Here is a 20,224-nt window from a genome sequence, read left to right as displayed (position 1 = left end):
ATCTTCATGTTTTTTCGTGGGATTTATTAAATATATGAGTGCTTTGTGATTTATTATAATTGAATTGAAAATTTAAGACTGAAAATTATCGATAACACTTTTTTTCCATATCATAGTTTTTTCCAGCTACAGATAACCATGAATGTGAACCTTCCTAAAAAATGGGTGGGTTCAGTGAAAAATCTCCGAACCAAGTTTCTGGTTCAGGATTCAGTATCCAGAAAAATTTTAAATTTACATAAAATGAATACACTAAAATAAACCTAGTTTTTTCCAAAAATAATTTCAAGTAAGGGGAACAAAATGAGATATTATTAATATAAATTATTAAGTAGTTTTTATGACCCATCTTAGACCCGGACACTTGAGTTAAGTTAAGAACGAAATAATTTAAAATGCCCATATCCATGATATTCAATATCATTCGATAAGAAGTTTAAGGCTTTCAGAAATGATCTTCAATTCTTATTAGATATGTAACATAGAAAAATTATTAAATAGTTACTTAAATTATATATAACGCGAATATTTTTATATTGTATGTTCGCACGAGTGGGACAAATGAGTTGAAAGGAAATACTTAAATTATATTATATTTATTATCCTCTCCCATATTTAAATGATAAAATGTTATCAGTATTGTTAGACATCAGTCGATCGGAAATGTATAAATTATAATTTAAATAAAAAAATATCATTTTATTTGTCATAAGTATTTTATTATTTTATAGATTAAATTTTAAATTTTGTATTCAAAATGTAATTTAAAATATTTTATTCATCTGAAATCTAAAATTTTGTAATAAATTATAATGTTATCAGAGACTTGCAGGGTACCATTTGTACGGCCCGGCCCAGATTAAAAAATTTTCGGCTGCCCGAATTTTTTTTCAAAAATTTTTTACGGCCCGGCCCAGGTTTAAAAATTTTAGGCCCGGCCCGAATATTTAAAAAAAAAATTTTTTTTAGGTCCGGCTCGGAATTTTTCAAAATTATATTCGACCTGGTATTACAAAAAATTGATTATTTCGTATTTTTCATATTTTTCGGCGAGTATTATCATTTAATAAGCAAGTCATATTTTATTTATTTTTATTCTAAACAGATATTTAGTACATTACAAATTGATACTATAAAAAATTTGTGTAAATAATATTTTGAGAATATACTATGTATTTATAAAAAAAATAAAAATGATATTTTAATTAATAAAAAAGATAACATATATTATATATTATATAATAATGTATTTAATCCTCTGCGTATTTATTCCATGGCAGGAAAACTATAATTTTATTATGTAATAGATACTATGAGTGTTAGCTAGTGTTAACTTTCACCAAACATTATATTAATCATAACTATATATAATCATTATAACCATATCTAATTGACGAATATAATAATTCATGTTGTATAAATTTTTTAAAAAAATACGGCCCGGTCCGGGTTTTAAAAAAAAATTTTTTTAGGCCCGGCTCGGCCCGGGTATATTTTAAAAATTTAAAATACGGCCCGGCCCTGGTACCCGGGCTGGGCTTAGGGCCGGGCCTGCCGGTCTCTGAATGTTATTGCTAAATGTACTTTAAGAGTTAATCGAAGAGTTGGTCCTAGGAAGGCGGAATCTCCACCTTCGGAAAATTCTCTATATCCCAATTTCCAAAAAAAACAAATTGAAAGAGCAACTAGTTACAAGCTACATGGGGAAGATACGAGTTCCAATTACTAGTCATTCAAGACATTGTTACTATATAAATTATAATGAATTACCTACATAACATCTTTAAAGTTTATTTCCTTGCATAATATAAATTTTCTTTAAAATATTTATTAGTTATAACTAGCCTAGAGACCAGTAGCGTCAATGGGAGGGGGGGGCTCAAGCCACATGAAATTTTTTAAGAACACCTAAAAAAAGTGGTCATTTTAAAATTGTTAACTAAAAAAATTCAGAAATTTAAAAATTTTTAAGCCCCCTGAGATTGTAAAGGCTAGTGGCTAGACCTGAATATGCTTAAACGATCTGACTTATTTTACTACAATTTCTGATTTCAGAAACACTCCCTTTCTCATTATATTTTTATTGCTAAAAGTAATTCAGACCTTCATATTACTATTTTAATTTTAAATCTATTCAATTTTTTCTTAAATATCGAATTATACCATATAAAACCTCGTCGTGCTTTAGAAGATAGGGAAACACTTTATTAAGGGGAATCCTAAATAAAACGTGACCAAATTTTATATGCCGCTAGTCATTTAAGTCACAAAAATAAAAAATAAGCTATATATCGCGAGGAATAAAAAAATGTGCTTTCAGACGGGGCCTAATAAAGAAATTATGGAATAACATATGATAGTAGAAAATGTTATATAATTTTATATTTAGAATGTTGGAAAAACCAATATAATAAATATCTATAAACAAAAAAATGGGCAAGCTAGCATTTTACTCAAACCTAGAAATTGTTTCTGTATTAAATGTTTCAAGTTTCATTTTCAAGAAAGAATTAAGCTATATAAAATAATATAACCAAAATAGAAAATACATTTTCAAAAAATTTCTTAAACGGAACTCCTAAGATTAACGTTCCAAAAAAAGGCTAATTTTAGATCTTTTTATTAAAAATCGCTTCCTTAATATTTATAACTTTTTACGTAATAATCATTATAATCGATAAATATTTCAAATATGATTTTGGCAGGGAGAAACAGACCTAAAGGAGCCAAAATTAAGAGGTGTTGCTAACAAATTTATGCAAGACTTTAAATAATATTTGACGAAAGTATTTAATCGAGGTTCCAGAAAATACATAATATATTCATATTTCTGACTTGAGAATGGGATTTATCAATTATAGACTTAATGTTATATAAAGGCGTCTGCCTCTTATCTTGACTTCTTTAGGCTAGGATCTATCCCCAAAACCGAATATTTTCATGTTTTTCAAATTTAACCAATTTTACGTAGTATAGAGATGGAAAGAAGATAAATCACATTATTCTAGAAAGTATTATTAGTTTGTTCTGCCTCTGGAAACATTTTAAGCGAGTTTTATAGTATTATGCTATTTGAATGTAAATTGAGCTAGATAAAATGATATGGTTAATAGGACATTATAATTATATATTAATATATGTTTATTACAAGAATTTAAAAAAAAATTATTTAATTACGATTGAATAAATATAAAATTTATATGATGTTAAATTCATATTATATAATATTTATATAATTATTGCATAAACGTTTATCATAATATATTTTTTTTTCATAAACACCTGTCAATTTAATCAAAGAACTGAATTCAACGTTTTTCGTTTTGAACTGATCTTGCGAATTATGCCATCCATTTCTTCATTTCTTTCTTTCGATTTGCACCTAAATACTGATTTATTGAATAGAATGTATATCCAGGGGTTGAAGCAACTTGTCAGATTTCCCAAAAGTGAGAATATAACGAAAGCTAAAATGTATTTAGTCAAAAAAATGGATAAATGAATTTTACTGTAAAAAATATTTAAATATGAGCACATGAGAAAATCATAGGGATATAATATATCGTGCTGGAAGATTGAAATTCGCAATTTTCAATTTTTACATTCAGATAATTTTATGATAAAGTGACACAAACTAGACTGCCATATCTTAAATGTGAGTTTGCAGAATTTTCAATGATTAAAATGATAAAAAATAGCTGGACAAACAATCACATTTTATATAAATATTGGTGATTTTTTTTGTCAAATTATTTTTCAATCTTTATTTAAAATTGGCACATTTACAAAATATAAAAAAAATTAAAAACAAATCTATTATTTATCCGATGAATCTATTTTAGTTTCTTATTTTTGGAAATAAATCTCGTGACTTCGCAATTCATATTACTGTCATATAATTTACAAAAAATAAGTCAATCATCTTCATATTGTCATTCGTGGCCCTACGTAATCAGTTGGCTTTTAATGTTCTTATAATTTTTTTTACTCATAATCCCTGCTCAAAAATGACTAATACATACTCTGCCAAAACTTTACCATAAATATTATACCTGATAAAATTGAGTTTATTTTATCATTTAGAATTGATATTTAGTTTGAGCAACATTTATAAAAAAGTGAAAATTATTTGACGTTTCAAAATTTAAATTTGCATACAAAATTTCTCATGAGCAATTTATGTGAAAATTACGTTTAAATTTCGAATCTCAAAGTTTATTATTTTTAAATTATATGAGAAGAAATTACCTGCCCCAGGATAATACTATCTCCGGTCTCCACTATCGTAAAATATGAATGAAATATATAGCTGTTATTAATTTATTTAATATTAAATAAAATAAACTAGAGATTCTATGAAATTTAAAAAATTTATGACTTTTAGAGGAATTTTCTTAATTTCCAAATTTCGCGAGAAATTTGGTCATTCTTCGAGAGACGAAATTCATTTGGCGGGATTGCGTAATCTAAAACGGGACGTATGGTATCTAGTCTAAACATGGATTACTTATTAAAAAGAATTTGTTAATAAATTACCCAAACTATCGATCGAATAGTAATATTTTGTGAAAATAAAATAAGTTTTCAATAGCTATCTTTAGGTTAATGATAGGTACTGCCTAAAGTAGTACCTATCAAATATGTATTTTGTTTATTTTTCATTCGGATAGGTACTGCAATTTATTTATGATACATATTTGAAAAATCGTGAGAGCCCAATTTAATTTAATTTTCTTTATTTTTTTAAAATGTATCATATTTGTTTTAAAATGTGCTTTATAATTAGAACCCGGTATTCGATGTATTTCCCCAGGTCCGACCTGATCCTAAAATATTTTAGAAGATCTTATTATCGGAACGAATCCAATTTTTTTTAAAAAGGATCCGAGTCCTATCTGAGCCGAACCTTTCTTATTTTAAAAATTCGATCCTAAAAATATTATGATTTTTCATGGAGAACGGAAATTTTATAAGCCCCTAAGGAAATAAACATTTTTTGTTGTTTTTCTTGAAAAAAGGAAATATCTATTAAAATAAATCATTACTAGAGAAATAAAATAATTTAAAATTTGCCAAGGACCGAAGCAGACCCGAATAAAAAATTAAAAATCATCCGACGAGAACTCCATGAAAATATCTGCCCTAGTTGTGACCCATCCAATTCTGCTGAATTGACATGGAGTCGTCAGCAAAGGGCTACAGTTATAATCGTATATTTTCCATTTTTAAGATTGTTTTTTATTAAATTATTAACTTAACACAAGAATTGAAAAATTTCTTTAACCTGTCAAAAACAAACATAGCATAGTAACAAATCAGTGGCCACTCTAGCTCTTATTATTCAAAGATGCAAATTTAATAAAATTTAACATTGAGGATAACCGGATTCATTATATCTAATATAGGATATTTCTGTTTATAACCTTTCTAAAGTGACCAGATAAAACTTGAAAAAATAGAAAACACTCAAAAAAAATCCTTTTATAAAATGTAAGATTTTTGGGAACACAAAATCCTAAAGTAATAGCTGGGAAAACCATTATAAACGGGAACTCATTTCCTAGATGGTTTTGTATGCTCATGTAGATTGGAAACAGTCAAATTCTATTAATAATGCTTATCAAAGTCTATTTTTTTTATGCGTGTGAATTTAAATATTTTTCACAATGAAGAAACTAAAAGTTAATTAGGTGGCATAACCTAAATGGTTCTTTTTAATAGTGACTTATTTAATATTCACATATACATTTTTTTAACCATCTTTGTTATAAATGTGGGGAATTATATTTTTAATATTCAATTATTTTGTGGCACTTTTTAAAATTAAATATATTGAATTTGAAAAAAAAGAAAAGTTAAAAATAAAAATTTAAGGGGAGAAACTATAAATTAGTAAAGTAAATTATAAATTATTCGGAAAGAATGAAGAAAATAAATTTTTAGAAAGAACAACCCTCTTAGAACTTCCAGGGAATGAAAATTGAATTAACTTAATTTAATTTTAAAAAAAATAATCTCATTTCAATATTAATTATTTTATATATTATACAAAAAATAAAAAGTTTTATGAATAATTTTGAAAATATCATAAAATTTTTCATAACTTTTTGGTATTCTTAGAGAATAAATAAGATAACTATAAAAATTTAACCATCCACCACAAATAAAATAAATATAATTAAATAAGATATTAAACGGAAATATATATGTTTTTTACAAGATTTAACCTATAACTGAAAGAATATAATGTAATAAAATTTTATTCAAATATAATACACTTATTTTATTAACGGATTTCACAATTGAAAACTGTTATGCCAAAAGAGGATAATTTAATTGGCTTCTTTTTAAAAAAGAGAAATAAATACAGAGACTTTAAATTTATTATGAGCGTCTCTCTATTTTGAATCTCAGATGGATAAATATTAAACCTGCCTATCTATTAATCAGTATCCTACGTTTACCAAAAAAACCGAATCTTGAATTGTCATCTTATGGAGGTTTGACGCGGGGCTCTCTAACATAAGAGTAACACTAGAGGTGACGGGTTTTTTAATAAGGTGAAAAAAACTTTTAAAATGAACCTCCCATTTTCGAAGTAGTGATGAACAATGATATTAAATTATTCTATTTAAAAAAATCCTTTCCTTATTAAATACATGTTTTAAATGAATAGAAACCCCTTCAACATTGAAAACAGATATATAGTTGTGAAGTTGTGGCAGAAGAGAGTGCTGTGCCCAACTTTATTACAAAATATTTGAATTTAAAAATAGTCGTTGGATTTGAATATGTGTTTGGGTGCATTTTGGGAATGAAAAAATATTTTAAGAATAATATTCGCTATTCCAAAAACCAGCAGGCTTTTTAGCATTCCTGAAGATTTATGGAACAAAGGAGAACTTGTCTGAATCCAGTAAACGTGTATGCTTTATTATTCTTACATTATAATTATTTCATAATAACAGAACTGAATTTTATTTTATTACTTTACAATTTGACATAAATATTTTATGATTTTTGATATAATAAAATAATTTTAAACCCATCACTTATATGTATATCTTTCATTGTATTACGAATTATTATAAAACTATATTACATTGAATAAAATGTTTAGCAACTGTTGGGCAAAAAAAAATTTTTGCTTATTTTTTATTGGTGGCAGTTAAAAGGTTGCGCTATACCGCTAAATGAATTTATGTTCCGTGGAAAAAAATGATAATAAATATCCTGCAAATGTTCCGCTAATTTGAACCCGCAAAAATGTTCAAAAAGGATGAAATGTTAATTCTAAGAAATTTTAAATTTTTTTAGCTGGAAATTTTATTCATATTTTATCAAATTTCTGGTATTTTATTTCCTGTTATTTTGTCAAAGTAAAAAAAATTTGGTTAATGATGCTTGGTACCTTAAGGTACCATCTATCAAATTTGAATTTTGTTCATTTTTCATTTGGATAGGCACTACCAAATATATTTATAATATATATTTGAAAAATCGTGATTTTTGGAAAGCCTCTATGGCCTAGTAGGCAAGAGCTTGGCTTACTTATCCTAAGCTCCCGGGTTCGAATCCTAGGAATGATCATGTTTTTTTTCTTATTCTAACTTGGTGGTTCCATCCTTGGGGGGATGATATATAGAAGGCCGGACTCGACCACGTGATTCCGTATTAATATATTAAATAATAAGGGTCTTATTACATTTAAATAATTTTTGGTCGGTATTTAGCAAATTAGATTTGTATTTAAAATATTTCCATACATTCACTTGGTAGTAAGCATCATTAACCAAAAAATTTAGCTCTGATTGTGAAATAAATATATTCCAAATATTCTCTTAAATCTAAGTTGGACTCGGAGTAATGAATATTGTTGGCGAATGTGATAATTCTAGTGTTAATCTTGTAAATCTAACGCATAATGACGGTTAAATAAATTAACAAATTATTTTTGCCAGTAGACTGTGACCAGAGGTACATGGAATCAACGTGCCTACAAGATGGTTAACATTTGTTCCTACAAATTTACTAGCCCTTAAATTTTTTTTAATTCTATTATTGGCCAATTTTAAACATATTGTAGGATGAATTAGTCCAAGCATATCTTGCTTGGCATGTTCTACTATATGTGGCCACTTGGACAAAATGATAAAAAACTTGAATTAAGTAATGGCAATTCAATTTATAGAAGATATGATGAGCAAAATTTTCATTAAGTGTTCTCATGTGAGACAAGGTCGATATTTAAGAAATATCTCAATATTATTTTTCAGATATAATGATATATTCCATCAAAAAATGAACAAATTTTTCAATTCTCTAAGCCGTAAACAATAATATATATACTACTAGAGAGGCGTTTCCATTATTAAAGTCATTTAAAGGGGTCCATACATAGGCGCCATTTTGTGGTTTGCATCTGATTAATAATTATGGCAGATCCTTGCCGGCGGGCGAATAATTCCCCTCAAAACATGAACGGGTGGGCTGGTCGGCCTGCTAAAAAAATAAATGGTGAGCAGGCAGGTAGTTTTTTCAAAAACTATGAGAGGGCATTGGGTTATGATTTTTTTAAGACAATTTGTGAGAGGGCTTTTGTTTTTAAAACCCGCCCATTGCAGATCTTCAGATACGACAAACAAATAAACAGAAAAATTATATAATTTTATTTTTGCCCAAATATAAAGTAGAAAGAAGACAATTATATTATACTAAAATCAAATTGAAAACTTAGAATTAGGGGAAGAGTTAGACAGATGTTTAGGGTTAATTTATATTAAAAATTATTATTTGTTTATTTCACTATTTATACGTGATATATATTTTTTTATTTATTCAGAACTAATTTCTAATAATGTAAAACTATAAAGGCGTTTTATTCTTGATAACAAATTTTTCTTTCTTTCTTTCCTATAATTATTTTTATAAAACACCAATTTATGAAATATGTATTAGCTTATTTAATTACCATTTACTTTTAATTGCATATAAATTGCAAACAAATATTGAAATATTGTCATAAATTGCGTGAGTCGTAGTTTAATTTGAGGGCCCGGAAATTCCACCAGGTAATTATGGCTTTGTATGCCAATCAAAATGAAGTTAATGTTAAAAATGAATATATTTGTTATAAAATTTAGTAATATTTATAAAATAAAATATGTAATTATTTCTAAAAAGACCCTCGGAATTTGTCTTTTTTTGTAAATATCATCTTAATATCCACAATCCCCCCCCCCCCTTCCCCTCACTTCCCAAAAAATATAATATATATACAATATATCACGTCAGGCGCGTACGCAGGAATTTGATATGGGGGGGGGATAATAATTATTTTTAAGAGATATTATTGTTATTTAAAAATATCAAGCATAAATTTATTAGGACTAATAACTATTTCTAATACACAATTTTAAATTATATGAAATATAAAAAAATTATATATATAAACCGGCACATAAAAAACTATAAAATAAATGTGAATTAAAAAATATAAAGTGAATATAACCACCATACGAATCACTTAAATGACCCAAAATAGAAATTTGAATTTTTTAAGCCTTTAAAATTTATATATAAAGTAAAAAAATTTAATGTTGGAAATATAAATATTAATACATAAAAAGTTTCTTAGGAATAATTGTATTTTGTATTATATTTACAATGTAAAATCCAATCTTCGTTGGGATTGAGCAAATTTTTCAATTACTCATCCTTGCTTGGCGTCAAATGCTTATAAATATTTAAAAGATCCAAACCATTCAATCCACTTTCAGAAGTTGTATTTTTAGGTATGTTTTCAGAGAACTGCAGGCCCGGTTCCCAGGTCGGATCGTATTTTAATTTTTTAAATACACCCGGGCAGGGCCCGAAATTTTAAAAAAAAAACAGCCGGGCCGGGCTTGATTCTTTTAAAAAAAAATTATCCGGGCTCGGCTATATATTTTAAAACCAAATATTTGAAATTAGCTATAAAAATCAAAAATAAATATAATTTCTTTAAAAAACCCGGGCCGGGCTGAAAAAAAATTTTGAAAAAAAATCCAGGCCGTGCCCTGCAAATTGTATCTTTGCAGGGCTCTGTTATTCTTCTTAAAAAAGAGAATGTTCTCTCATTAGTTTACTAATGGGAAGAGTTGCTAATATATAATATATATAATCATTTTAATACATTGGGAATAAAATCTAAAATGTGTTTGAAATTATACAAAGCATCCATAGCATTTTTTGGGGCTATATCTTAGTTAATCTTTTAAACATAGTTATTCAGCTAATAAGGCATCAAACAAATATTATCTTTTTTCTATCACCATCTGAGAAAGATTGGGTTTGTGGAAGTAATATCTGCAGATTGGTAAGTGCTGCATGATGAATTAAAAACCATTCATTTATTTGGATTATAGTTTTATAATACTTTTCTACTGATCTTATACTTATGTTTTGACGATGAGCTTGCCTTGCTGCAAATCGAGTGAGACAAATATTAAACACGTATAGCTCTCCTTTTGACTCAACGATAACATATAAAATTGAAATTCTTCATCAACATTAGCCTTAATTTCCTTGAGTTCTAATAAAATCCTCTCCGCTATTCTCATTTTCTTAATCAAGTCAATGTCATGTTTTTGAAAAGTATTACTTAAAATAGTTGTATAATTAAATAATACATTCTAATGAGAAAAAAAAATTGAAATAAGTATTGAATCCAATAATTTTCTTGCTTCTGAGGAAATATTTCTTTCAAGCCATTGTGATATTTCAGTAATAGCATTAATAATCGGTTCTTCTAACTCCATAAAAGCTGTTACTGCTTGATGGCGGAGACTCCATCTCGTTGGACAAGCTTGCACTTTCTTTCTCCCTGTTGGACAAGGAGTTTCAGAAAAATTATTATTTGACTAGAAATATGAAAATGATAGATAAATAATAAGCCACTAGAAATTTGAAAATAATAGGTAAATATTACGCCAATGAAAACTTGAAATCGAAATTAATTGATAAATAACTTATTAGATGAATAAATGTAATTAAATATATATTTAATATGAGATAGGAATAAATATTAACAAATATAAATTAATATAAACATTAATATTTTTGAAAATCCGACATCTGCATTTTTTGGCTTTGGGGAAGGGGGATTTGTCCCCCTGCCCCCCCCCCCCCCACACTGCGTACGCTAATGTATCACGTTAACCAATCTTTGAAATAAGAAAAGTTAATCATATTTTAAAAAAGCATTTTTATAAAAAAATGATCAAACCCGACCAGCCCCAATTTTTAAAAAAAATATTAGGCTCGACCAAACCAATTTTTTTAATAGGCCTGATCGGGTACGGGTCTGACCTTTTTCGCAGATCTCAATCGCCTACCCTCTAGATTTTTAGCTTATATAATTTTTAAATTCAAAAAAATTAAAAAGTAAAGAATAATTCATAGATTTTCTTATCAATTAAAGAGAATAATCATCTTTAAAATGTCACCTTATGCATAGATATCTTCCCATTATGTGATCGCTACAATGTTTGTCCATATATTTTATCTATCTTATTTATTAAATTTGTTTATTTTGTTACAATTATATTATAATTTAATCAAATTATAACATTTTATGTTTTATTTTCTTCAAATGCGGTAAGAGTTGTTAAAAGTATACTTTTTAAATGGTTCAATTAAGAACATTTTTATTATAAAATTTTTTTATATTCAGTTTAGATATTTTATTTATAGTTGAAAGTATTCAATTGATAATAAAATGTTATTATTAGCTTCGATAAAACATTTAAGAAATTTTATTCAATAATGAATTTAACCACATTTTAGCTAAATTAAAAAGTATATGGAGATTATTAGTTAATACAATATTTTCGCCGTCCATTGTGCAAAATAAAATTTATCTTCAATTATAAAGAAATAAACTTGGGCAGATATTTAATATGATAGAATTAAATTTTAAAAAATTTACTATAATAAAAAAATTAAAAAAAATTGTATCAAATGTTTTATAAATAAGTACGAATTCATAAAATCAGATATACTATTATAAAAATATATCAAGTTAAGATACAGAATATTTGCGTATATATATATATGTATCTAGATAATTTAACAGCTTTAGTAGAGATGCATGATTATTTAAATTCATGAGGTAATTATTAACTCATTTAAAAGAGGAAATTTTGATTAGAAAGATAGTAAATCGATTATCTGAAAGTATTTCTATAATTGAAAACAAATTTTCATAGCAATTTGTCAAAATATTTACATTTAATCGAATATTCCTTTAAAGTATAAACTTGCAAAATAGTGATGATCAAAGGCAATATTCAACGAATCAAAATTTGATAGAAGTTTTGCTAAGGTCAGTACGAAATAGGGTTATAAAAACAATAGTAGAACGCTCTCGTTCTAGTTACTTTAAAGAACCATTAAGTTTGAAGATAATATCTAATGGTAGGGGGGAAACAAGTGCTAAGGGCCTAGTATATATTTGTTATTAAAATAATTTAATAAATGCTATTAAATATCAAGATATCCTCAATTAAATATTGATCTCATCTCTTTATTAGTACATGAAGAAAATTATACATCTTCCAACAAGATAGGGCTCCTTCTCATATTGCTAAATCTACAAATCCTGATTTAGCGATAATAATATTAATTTGTTGGATTTACCACCATATTCTCCAGATTTCCAACTTATTGATTAACATTTGAGGTGCACTCAAACATTTAGAAATCAGCACTTAGAATAAAGGATTTTTGAAAAAATAATTAGATTATATGGTTCATGATTATTTTTTAAATTTAAAACTTATTTAAGCTAAAATAAAGAATGGGTGGATATCAATGAAAGGGGGCAATATATAAATCAAAATAAAAAGGCAATTTACATAAAAATATAACTTACTTACATCAAATTTAAATTATTGCATAGTATGTGAAGTTATTTCACAAAAAGAGGTATTTATAAATCGAACGATTATACTTATATATTAATTTATGCAAATAAAATATATTTAAGACAAATTATATCTAGTTTACAAACTAAAACTACAGGGGCGAAACACATAGCGCCACAGACTGCGCAGCTCTCAAGGTTTCAGAAAATTTCACCCCTCTCCCTCCAAAAAAGACTAACTTTTTTTTGGAAAATTAAATTATCCAAACCCATTTTCAATTCTGTTTAACATATGATATATGTGCCATGAATAAGCTAAGAATATGCGTCATAAATAAATGGAAATTGATTTGTAACCAGGCGCGTACGTAGGGGGGGGGGGCTTTAAAAAATATTAGGACCAAACCTGGCCAGGCCTACATTTTCACATTTCTAACACTTTCCAAGGAAAAATATTTCTCCTATGTCAACAAAGATTTTATACTAAAAAATATGTATTATTTTATACCCTAAAAATAACTATATTCAAAGTTGTTAACGCTCCTTTTTAAAAGTAACTAGCTCCCGCTCCTTCCTTTTTAAAAGGAGCTAGCTCCCGCTCTCGCTACTACATTTTTAAAAGGAGCTAGCTCCCGCTCCAAGTAATGGAGTGCTACTCCATAACCGCTCCTTTGATTTCCATTTTTTTAGAAGGTATACAAAACAAAATCATATTTTTTTTTATCAAAAAGCTTTATTTATATTAAATGATCTATCAAAATATATTAGTTTTTAAAAGTAATAAATTTTCTAAATTAGAATCTAATAAACATCCACACCTCTCCCCTAAGCCCTGTTTTGCAATACTAAATAGGCACTCCACAGGAGCACTAGAGGGTTGCGGGGTATTGTATTTTATAAAGATATTTTTTAATTCAGGGAATTTATCAAAAATAGTAATTTTGGTATCATTATTTAAAAAATATTTGTCCATTATATTATCTTCTAAATCCATAATATCTAAAACTATTTTTTATTATATATCTATAAAATGAATATTAATATGACTTACAAGATTTTCCAACAAATTTTCAATATAAAAAGGAAAACTTGATGTTTAATATTTAAAATGATTAGATGAAAAACCAATATAAAACTAGGCTAAACATTTAATAATGGATAAATTTAAATTAAATAAAATTTCATTTTTATTGAATTTTAATTAATAGATATTATTAATATTTAAAAAATAAATCAATTTATACATTAAATTTTAAGGAGCGGTGGAGCGGCGCTCCTCCATTCCTAAAAGGAGCTAGCTCCCGCTCTTCAATTATAAAAAGAGGGGCGCTCCAGGTGTTTTTGAAAAAATGTTGCGGCGCTCCAGGAGCGCCGTTCTTTAACTATGATTATATTTATTTACTATTTTTTTTCCTAGTTTTAATATTTATTTAATTCTTATTAATGTAGCATATGAAAGCTTATATCATATTCCACCAGAATAATTATAAATTTATGATTTTATTTCAAAATTAATCTTTTTTGGGAGATCTTGAACCTTCGCTTAACATCGTGATATACACGCCCTTTGTATTATGCCGCTGTAATCTAGTTTATGGCATTAATAAAGACTGACTGCTTTTTTATAATTAATTTATACACCTAGTTTTTTTATAGCCTTGGATGACAATACCGATTTATCTATACCATATTAAACCACAAAAATATCAAATGTTTTAGTAAAGAAACTTTTGAAGTCTTAAATATCTGGAATTAGTCAAAATTTCAAAATAATCCTTATTTTATATTATATATTTTTTGGTTTTTCTTTTATTTAATATATACTAAAAAATCGATATAGTTTATACTTAGGGGCTTAATCAGATTTAAAACGATATAATTGTATAATCGTCTTATTTTGATTTTCGTATTTTTGTAAAAAATATTATAATAATAATAAATACAGAATAACCTGTTTACTATTATTATACCGTTCAGGTTAATTATCTTTTATGTTTTGATTTGTGAGTCCCAGATATTATAATAAAATTACAATGTTTTACGGTTTTAACGTTTTAAATTTATTGTCCCTTCGAGCAACATTAGGAGCATACTGCTGTTTAGCATAAAATTTTAGCCAACCAAAAACTATGCTCTGGTAGTTTATTTACAAATAGTTATATTGATCGTTTATATCTTTTTTTCCTAATCTACTAGGTTAGTTAGCTAGCTTACCATCGACTATGTAATACTTTATGCGTAAGTTATTCTATTATTCATGGTAGGATAGACATGAAAGAAATTAAATAACGAAACTAAAGTAGATAATATTTCAAAATAATATTTAATATACTGTTTGAAACCTCCCGCCATAAAATATGAACGATCATTTTTTAGTCAACATATAGAAGTCGTCACACATATTTTATTTTATCCCCTACCTGCCCGTGCTTCGCTCTGACTTGTAAGGAAAATGACATTATATATGTTTTAAAATTTATTTCGGTAGGAAGGGACCTACCTAAAGGTCTAGATAAGAAAGTTGAAATTTTAGGAGGTTTCTCAGTTGTATTATATATATTCTTAAATTTTTTACCTTGATAAATAGATGCCTTTTTGTTAAAAATGTTAAGATATATTATGCTTATGAAATAAGGTGACCAGCATATAATATAGCAAATTACAACGCTGAGAGTGAGTTGAATTGTTTTAACTTTCGCTCTACTAATAGTTTCCAAGGAATGGGTTCTAAATCGGTGTTTCGGATGAGTACATAATTCATCGTCATTTTTCTTTTCCGTATATGTTTTCTTCTTATTTTTTGACTCAATATCTTGGTCAATTAAAATATTTGGAATCTCAATATTGGGGGTTGAATTTCGAAATTTCTGCATTTTGGAGGTTGGAATATAAAGATTTTTTGATTTAAATGAATATATTTTGGATCCAAGGTATTGAAGTGACCTATATTTTAACGGAAAAAACGTTTGTTTTAAAGATATCTTTGGAAAGTCCTCAAACTTAGTTTCACTGTTCGAAGTTTCAATATAGGTGTTCGAAAAACCGGAAGACTTTGATTCGCTATGAACATAGTGAGATGAAATTAATTTAGACTTCCTAGACTTAAAAAGGCCTCTATAGCAAAAATTGCTGGGTTCTATGATGCAGGGCTTGCGTTTATTTTTAATATTGATCAAAATTTTGGTGCATATACTAATATAGCAATATAGAATCACAAATAAAGGAATGATATATATAGCGATCAAAAACCATAAAATGTAGATATTTTCACTCCACTCATACTTGTGAATGGCTCGGCAATAATAATGCAACCTTAAAGGTGAACTATTCACATGTAATTCTGAGGGCTTGTCTAATGTATGTTGATTGAATGAGCAATTTTGCCAAAGACTAGAATTAAACTTGGATAGATTCAAATATTTTATTTTTGCTAGTTTGGAATAATTAGTTCCATTGTTATAGTTATGACTGATTTTGAGTTGAGTTGGTAATTTACAATTACTTAGGCTTTCATTGTAGATAAAAGTTGGAATGTTAGGAGGAGAATTATTTACCATATCATTATTCATTTCATTTCTGTATGTCACCGTCACTCTTTTAAAAATAAAAAGTTGTGGGGTGGCAAATATAAAAGAAACAAACCAGGTCAAAAATATACATACTTTAACACGGTAGCACGATCTTTGATATACGCTCATCGCGTGGCATATGGCAAGATATCTATCCAAGGCTATCGATATCAAGATATAAGTCGTTAAGTACATACTAAAAACTTGTAGGTAAGGGACTATCTTGCACAGGGTGAAACCGCCTTTCCACTCGAACGTGATTTTCCATATAAGTTGAGGTAATACGTTGAAGAGTCCTACAGACAAATCCGCTATGCAAAGATTCAGCATGAATATAAATATCCGTTTTTTGGCTCGTGTGTATCGACATAACATAACCAGGCATATAATGTTACCTGTGATGATTAATGAAAATATCACTGAAAGAGCTATTATCTCAAAGGTAGCTAAGCGCTCATCTCTTACTGGTGTTAAGGTCATGTTTAATATCATCTTTTAATTTGTATTATTTTTATAAGATTATTACAAGTCTATTAAGAAATCAATAGTAAATGAACTAATTTTATTTGCTAAATAAAATTAGAATTTTTCTTTCATATGTCCTTATTAAATAAATTATGTTATATTAATACAACGTATTGGTTTATTAATTATTTATATTATGGAAATTTTAGTAGAATCTCCCGAATTTTTTTTAAAATTATAATATATATTAATTTAAATGTAGCATGGGCCTTCAAATCGATAAAGTTAAAGCAAATTATTGTTTTATTTTATTAACGCTTTTTGAAGGCAAATTTAAAAAATATTTTTTTAAGTAAAGAAATATAAATTTAATAAAATTATAAAATGACATCTAAAGATATAAGAGTGGTTAAAAAATACTGACCAATTGTAATATAATCCTGCAAGGTATGCCTAATGTCGAATTTGAAGATCTTTTGTTAAAACTCAGATACTGATGTTAAGCCTAAATTTTTTTTAGTTCTAAACTGCTTCAAAAAATTTATAAAGATTTGGATCTCTCTTTTCAAGTAAATTTATTGTTCGGTTACGGTCCAGGGAATAAAGATTCACCCGATTTTCTTTTTAATTCCTTGCTTTAAAAAAAAGTTTAGAAATACTTATATAATATTATTCACTGAAGGAACCTCAAACATGGACGAGAGAAGATACAATTGTATCATTTATTTCGTCGGAGGGGATAGCAAGTATTGTGTAGGATGAATTTTATTTTGCTTGCAATTTTAATATCTATATTAATCATATATGTTAGATTATGGTTAATCCAGATCCGGCCTTATTTAGAATTTGGGATCATCTAATTTTTAACAACTTGCCGCAATTCCCGATTCTAAATCTTGGTTTAAGATGGGAAAAACACCATGATCAGGATGTACAATTTAACGGTTTTAAAAGTTTAAAATCGGGATACAACCATTATTAAGTTATAGTTAATTAGATTTTGAGGAGATTAAAAACATTTTTTGAAGGTTGCGTTAATTTTTAAGGGGTTTTTAAGCTATAAACTTAAGATCCAAAGTGTAACTAGGAAATAATGTCTAAAGGTAATAACATTTAAAATTTTTCACAAACTTTTATTTTATAATGTGATTCAATAGCCATTAAGAATAATTTAACAAAAAATAATCACTATGAACCGGAAAGGGTAGCGATTAAATGAAGGTCACGGTCTGGTCTTTAGTCCAGACCAGACTAAAACTTAAAGACTGGTCTAGACCAATGTCAGTTAAAAAAGACTAATCTAGAAGCGGACCATGAAAAAAAACCTGTTCAGGACTCCTCATTCTTTATATTAAAATTTTTTTAAGTTGGGAATATTATTTTATTTTATACTAAAATATCTTGTATATATGATAAAATAATTATTTATAATTTATTTTAAATATAATAAATGTTAATATCCTTGCATGGATTGAATCAGAGGGACGTAAGGGGATAAGCAGGGACATGTCTATTCCATTTTAGTTAAGAGTTCATACACATGATAGTTAGCTTTGGAAGTTTAGGTATTTTTTTATAGATCACCTGTTTTAGAAAATCTTGTTTAGGAGTATTAATATAGTGTAATTCTTGATATATATCAAGCTTTAAGAGGGCAATGGATGAAAACTCCTATATAAAATTAATAAATAACAAAATAAGAATAATTTGTATAATGCTGAACCTTGTTGTCGACAATATTTAACCATTTAATATATTAAAATATTTTTAAAAACAGGTCCGAACTAAAGATCGAATGAAAAGACCGGTCTACTCATCGAAAGTTAAGGATTGAGCTGTCGATTTTCATGTCACCCTCAAGAGGACCTAAAATATACTAAAAATCACATCTTTTTGACTAAACTCAAAAATCTTGCTTCCCCCCTTCCCAGCACATAATTTTTCCTATGGGATCACATTCCATAGTAGAAGGCGTTTTGAGCCTCTGTATATGCAAAATTTAGTTTGGACACACTCAGGCCGCGGAAATTGCTAAGGTATCTACTAAGTCTATGCTGAAATATCATTTTCACTTGCATCCTAATAAATGAATTTGATATAATTTTCTGAAGGGTTTTTATTTAAAATTTTTATATGTTAGTGTCGAATGCTAAAAAAAATGTTGAAATAGGAAATGTGAGCATGCTTAGATAGAACATATAGGCAGCAAAGCCACTATTATACTTCAAATTATTCATAAATTACACTGTGACAAGAAAAATGGAAAAGAAAATAAAAACAAGTTTTGGTGCAGATTTTGACGCTGAGTTCGAATCCGTTTTTCAAATTTTCCCTACACGTCAAGTTTTAAAAATATTACCGTATAAAGACAACTTTTCGAAATCTCAAAAATGGTAAAATTTAGGTCTTAATATGGATATATTTTAAACAGTATCGAATAAAAATCCCTGAAAATTGGTGATAGTGTTAAACTTATATTTCTTTATAAATTTACTAATTTTTATAATTTTTTATCAATTGGTTTTTGAGAAAAATGGTAAAGAATTTCGTTTTGGAGGTCTTAAGTTTTCAATTTAAATTACTATCAAAATTATTAACTTTAGAAGATAAATTTTATATAATTTTGCTTCAAATATGCTCAAGATTATATATTAATTCTAATTATGTTTCAAAAGTACTATATGCCATGAAAATTCAACCAAAATCTATAAATTAAAAAAGTCGGTACAGATATTTTCGAACTTTTTAATTTGTACACTTTTATTGAATTTTCTCTGCATAAAGCATTTTTATAGCAAAATTAAGGTAATATTTATCTTTTTTAGTTATATTTAGTAATATTTTGCATTTATGATCAATTTATACCAAAATCAGATATATGTACCCACTTTTTTTAATTTGTACTCTTTTTGAATTGAGCATTTTTGAAGCAAAATTCATTTAAAATGCAATAAATGGTAAATTTTTCATATTTTATTAATATTTAACTTTTTTAGATGTATTTAAGAATATTTGTTTTTTTAATCAATTTATATCAAAATATATGATTTTCCAATGGAGTACCTTGAACCCGTAGTATGGGCAATAAATAATAATGCCAAATAACGAGTAGGAAGAAAGGAGAATAATTATTTTTTTTCGCGCTTAATTTTTCATAAACATTTAATTTCTTTCATTAATTTTTTTTTTAAATTGGATTTTAAATATTATTCAAATTCCCTCCTTATATAATATTCTATAAAAAATTAATGCCAAGGTCCCCTTGTTTAAAGTGTGAAATTTTGTT

The 20,224-nt window shown here is 27.0% G+C and overlaps 1 protein-coding gene across 1 annotated transcript; it reads right to left on the bottom strand.

Moving 5' to 3' along the window:
• Positions 1–3,291: 3,291 nt before the first annotated feature.
• On the bottom strand, positions 3,292–16,953 carry LOC135928645 (uncharacterized). Its single transcript, XM_065465100.1, has 5 exons — positions 15,529–16,953; positions 12,679–12,701; positions 4,249–4,309; positions 3,510–3,591; positions 3,292–3,467 (listed from the first exon to the last, which is right to left on the bottom strand). Exons 1-5 carry the CDS (start codon positions 16,951–16,953, stop codon positions 3,295–3,297), a joined length of 1,764 nt encoding a protein of 587 aa, XP_065321172.1. The 3' UTR covers positions 3,292–3,294.
• Between the last annotated feature and the right edge of the window lie 3,271 nt (positions 16,954–20,224).

Source organism: Gordionus sp. m RMFG-2023, chromosome 4 (assembly GCF_954871325.1).
Source record: "Gordionus sp. m RMFG-2023 chromosome 4, tfGorSpeb1-WG-v2, whole genome shotgun sequence".
Taxonomy (NCBI): domain Eukaryota; kingdom Metazoa; phylum Nematomorpha; class Gordioida; order Chordodea; family Parachordodidae; genus Gordionus; species Gordionus sp. m RMFG-2023.
This window is presented reverse-complemented; position numbering and strand designations above follow the sequence as displayed.

Coding starts and splice junctions, on each gene's coding strand:
- LOC135928645 (XM_065465100.1), bottom strand. CDS start 16,953: ATGACCTTAACACCAGTAAGAGATGAGCGCTTAGCTACCTTTGAGATA. Junction 4,310..12,678: donor GAAATCTGGAGAATATGGTG/GTAAATCCAACA, acceptor AATTAATAACAG/CTATATATTTCATTCATATT. Junction 3,592..4,248: donor ATAGTATTATCCTGGGGCAG/GTAATTTCTTCT, acceptor TGTAAAAATTGA/AAATTGCGAATTTCAATCTT.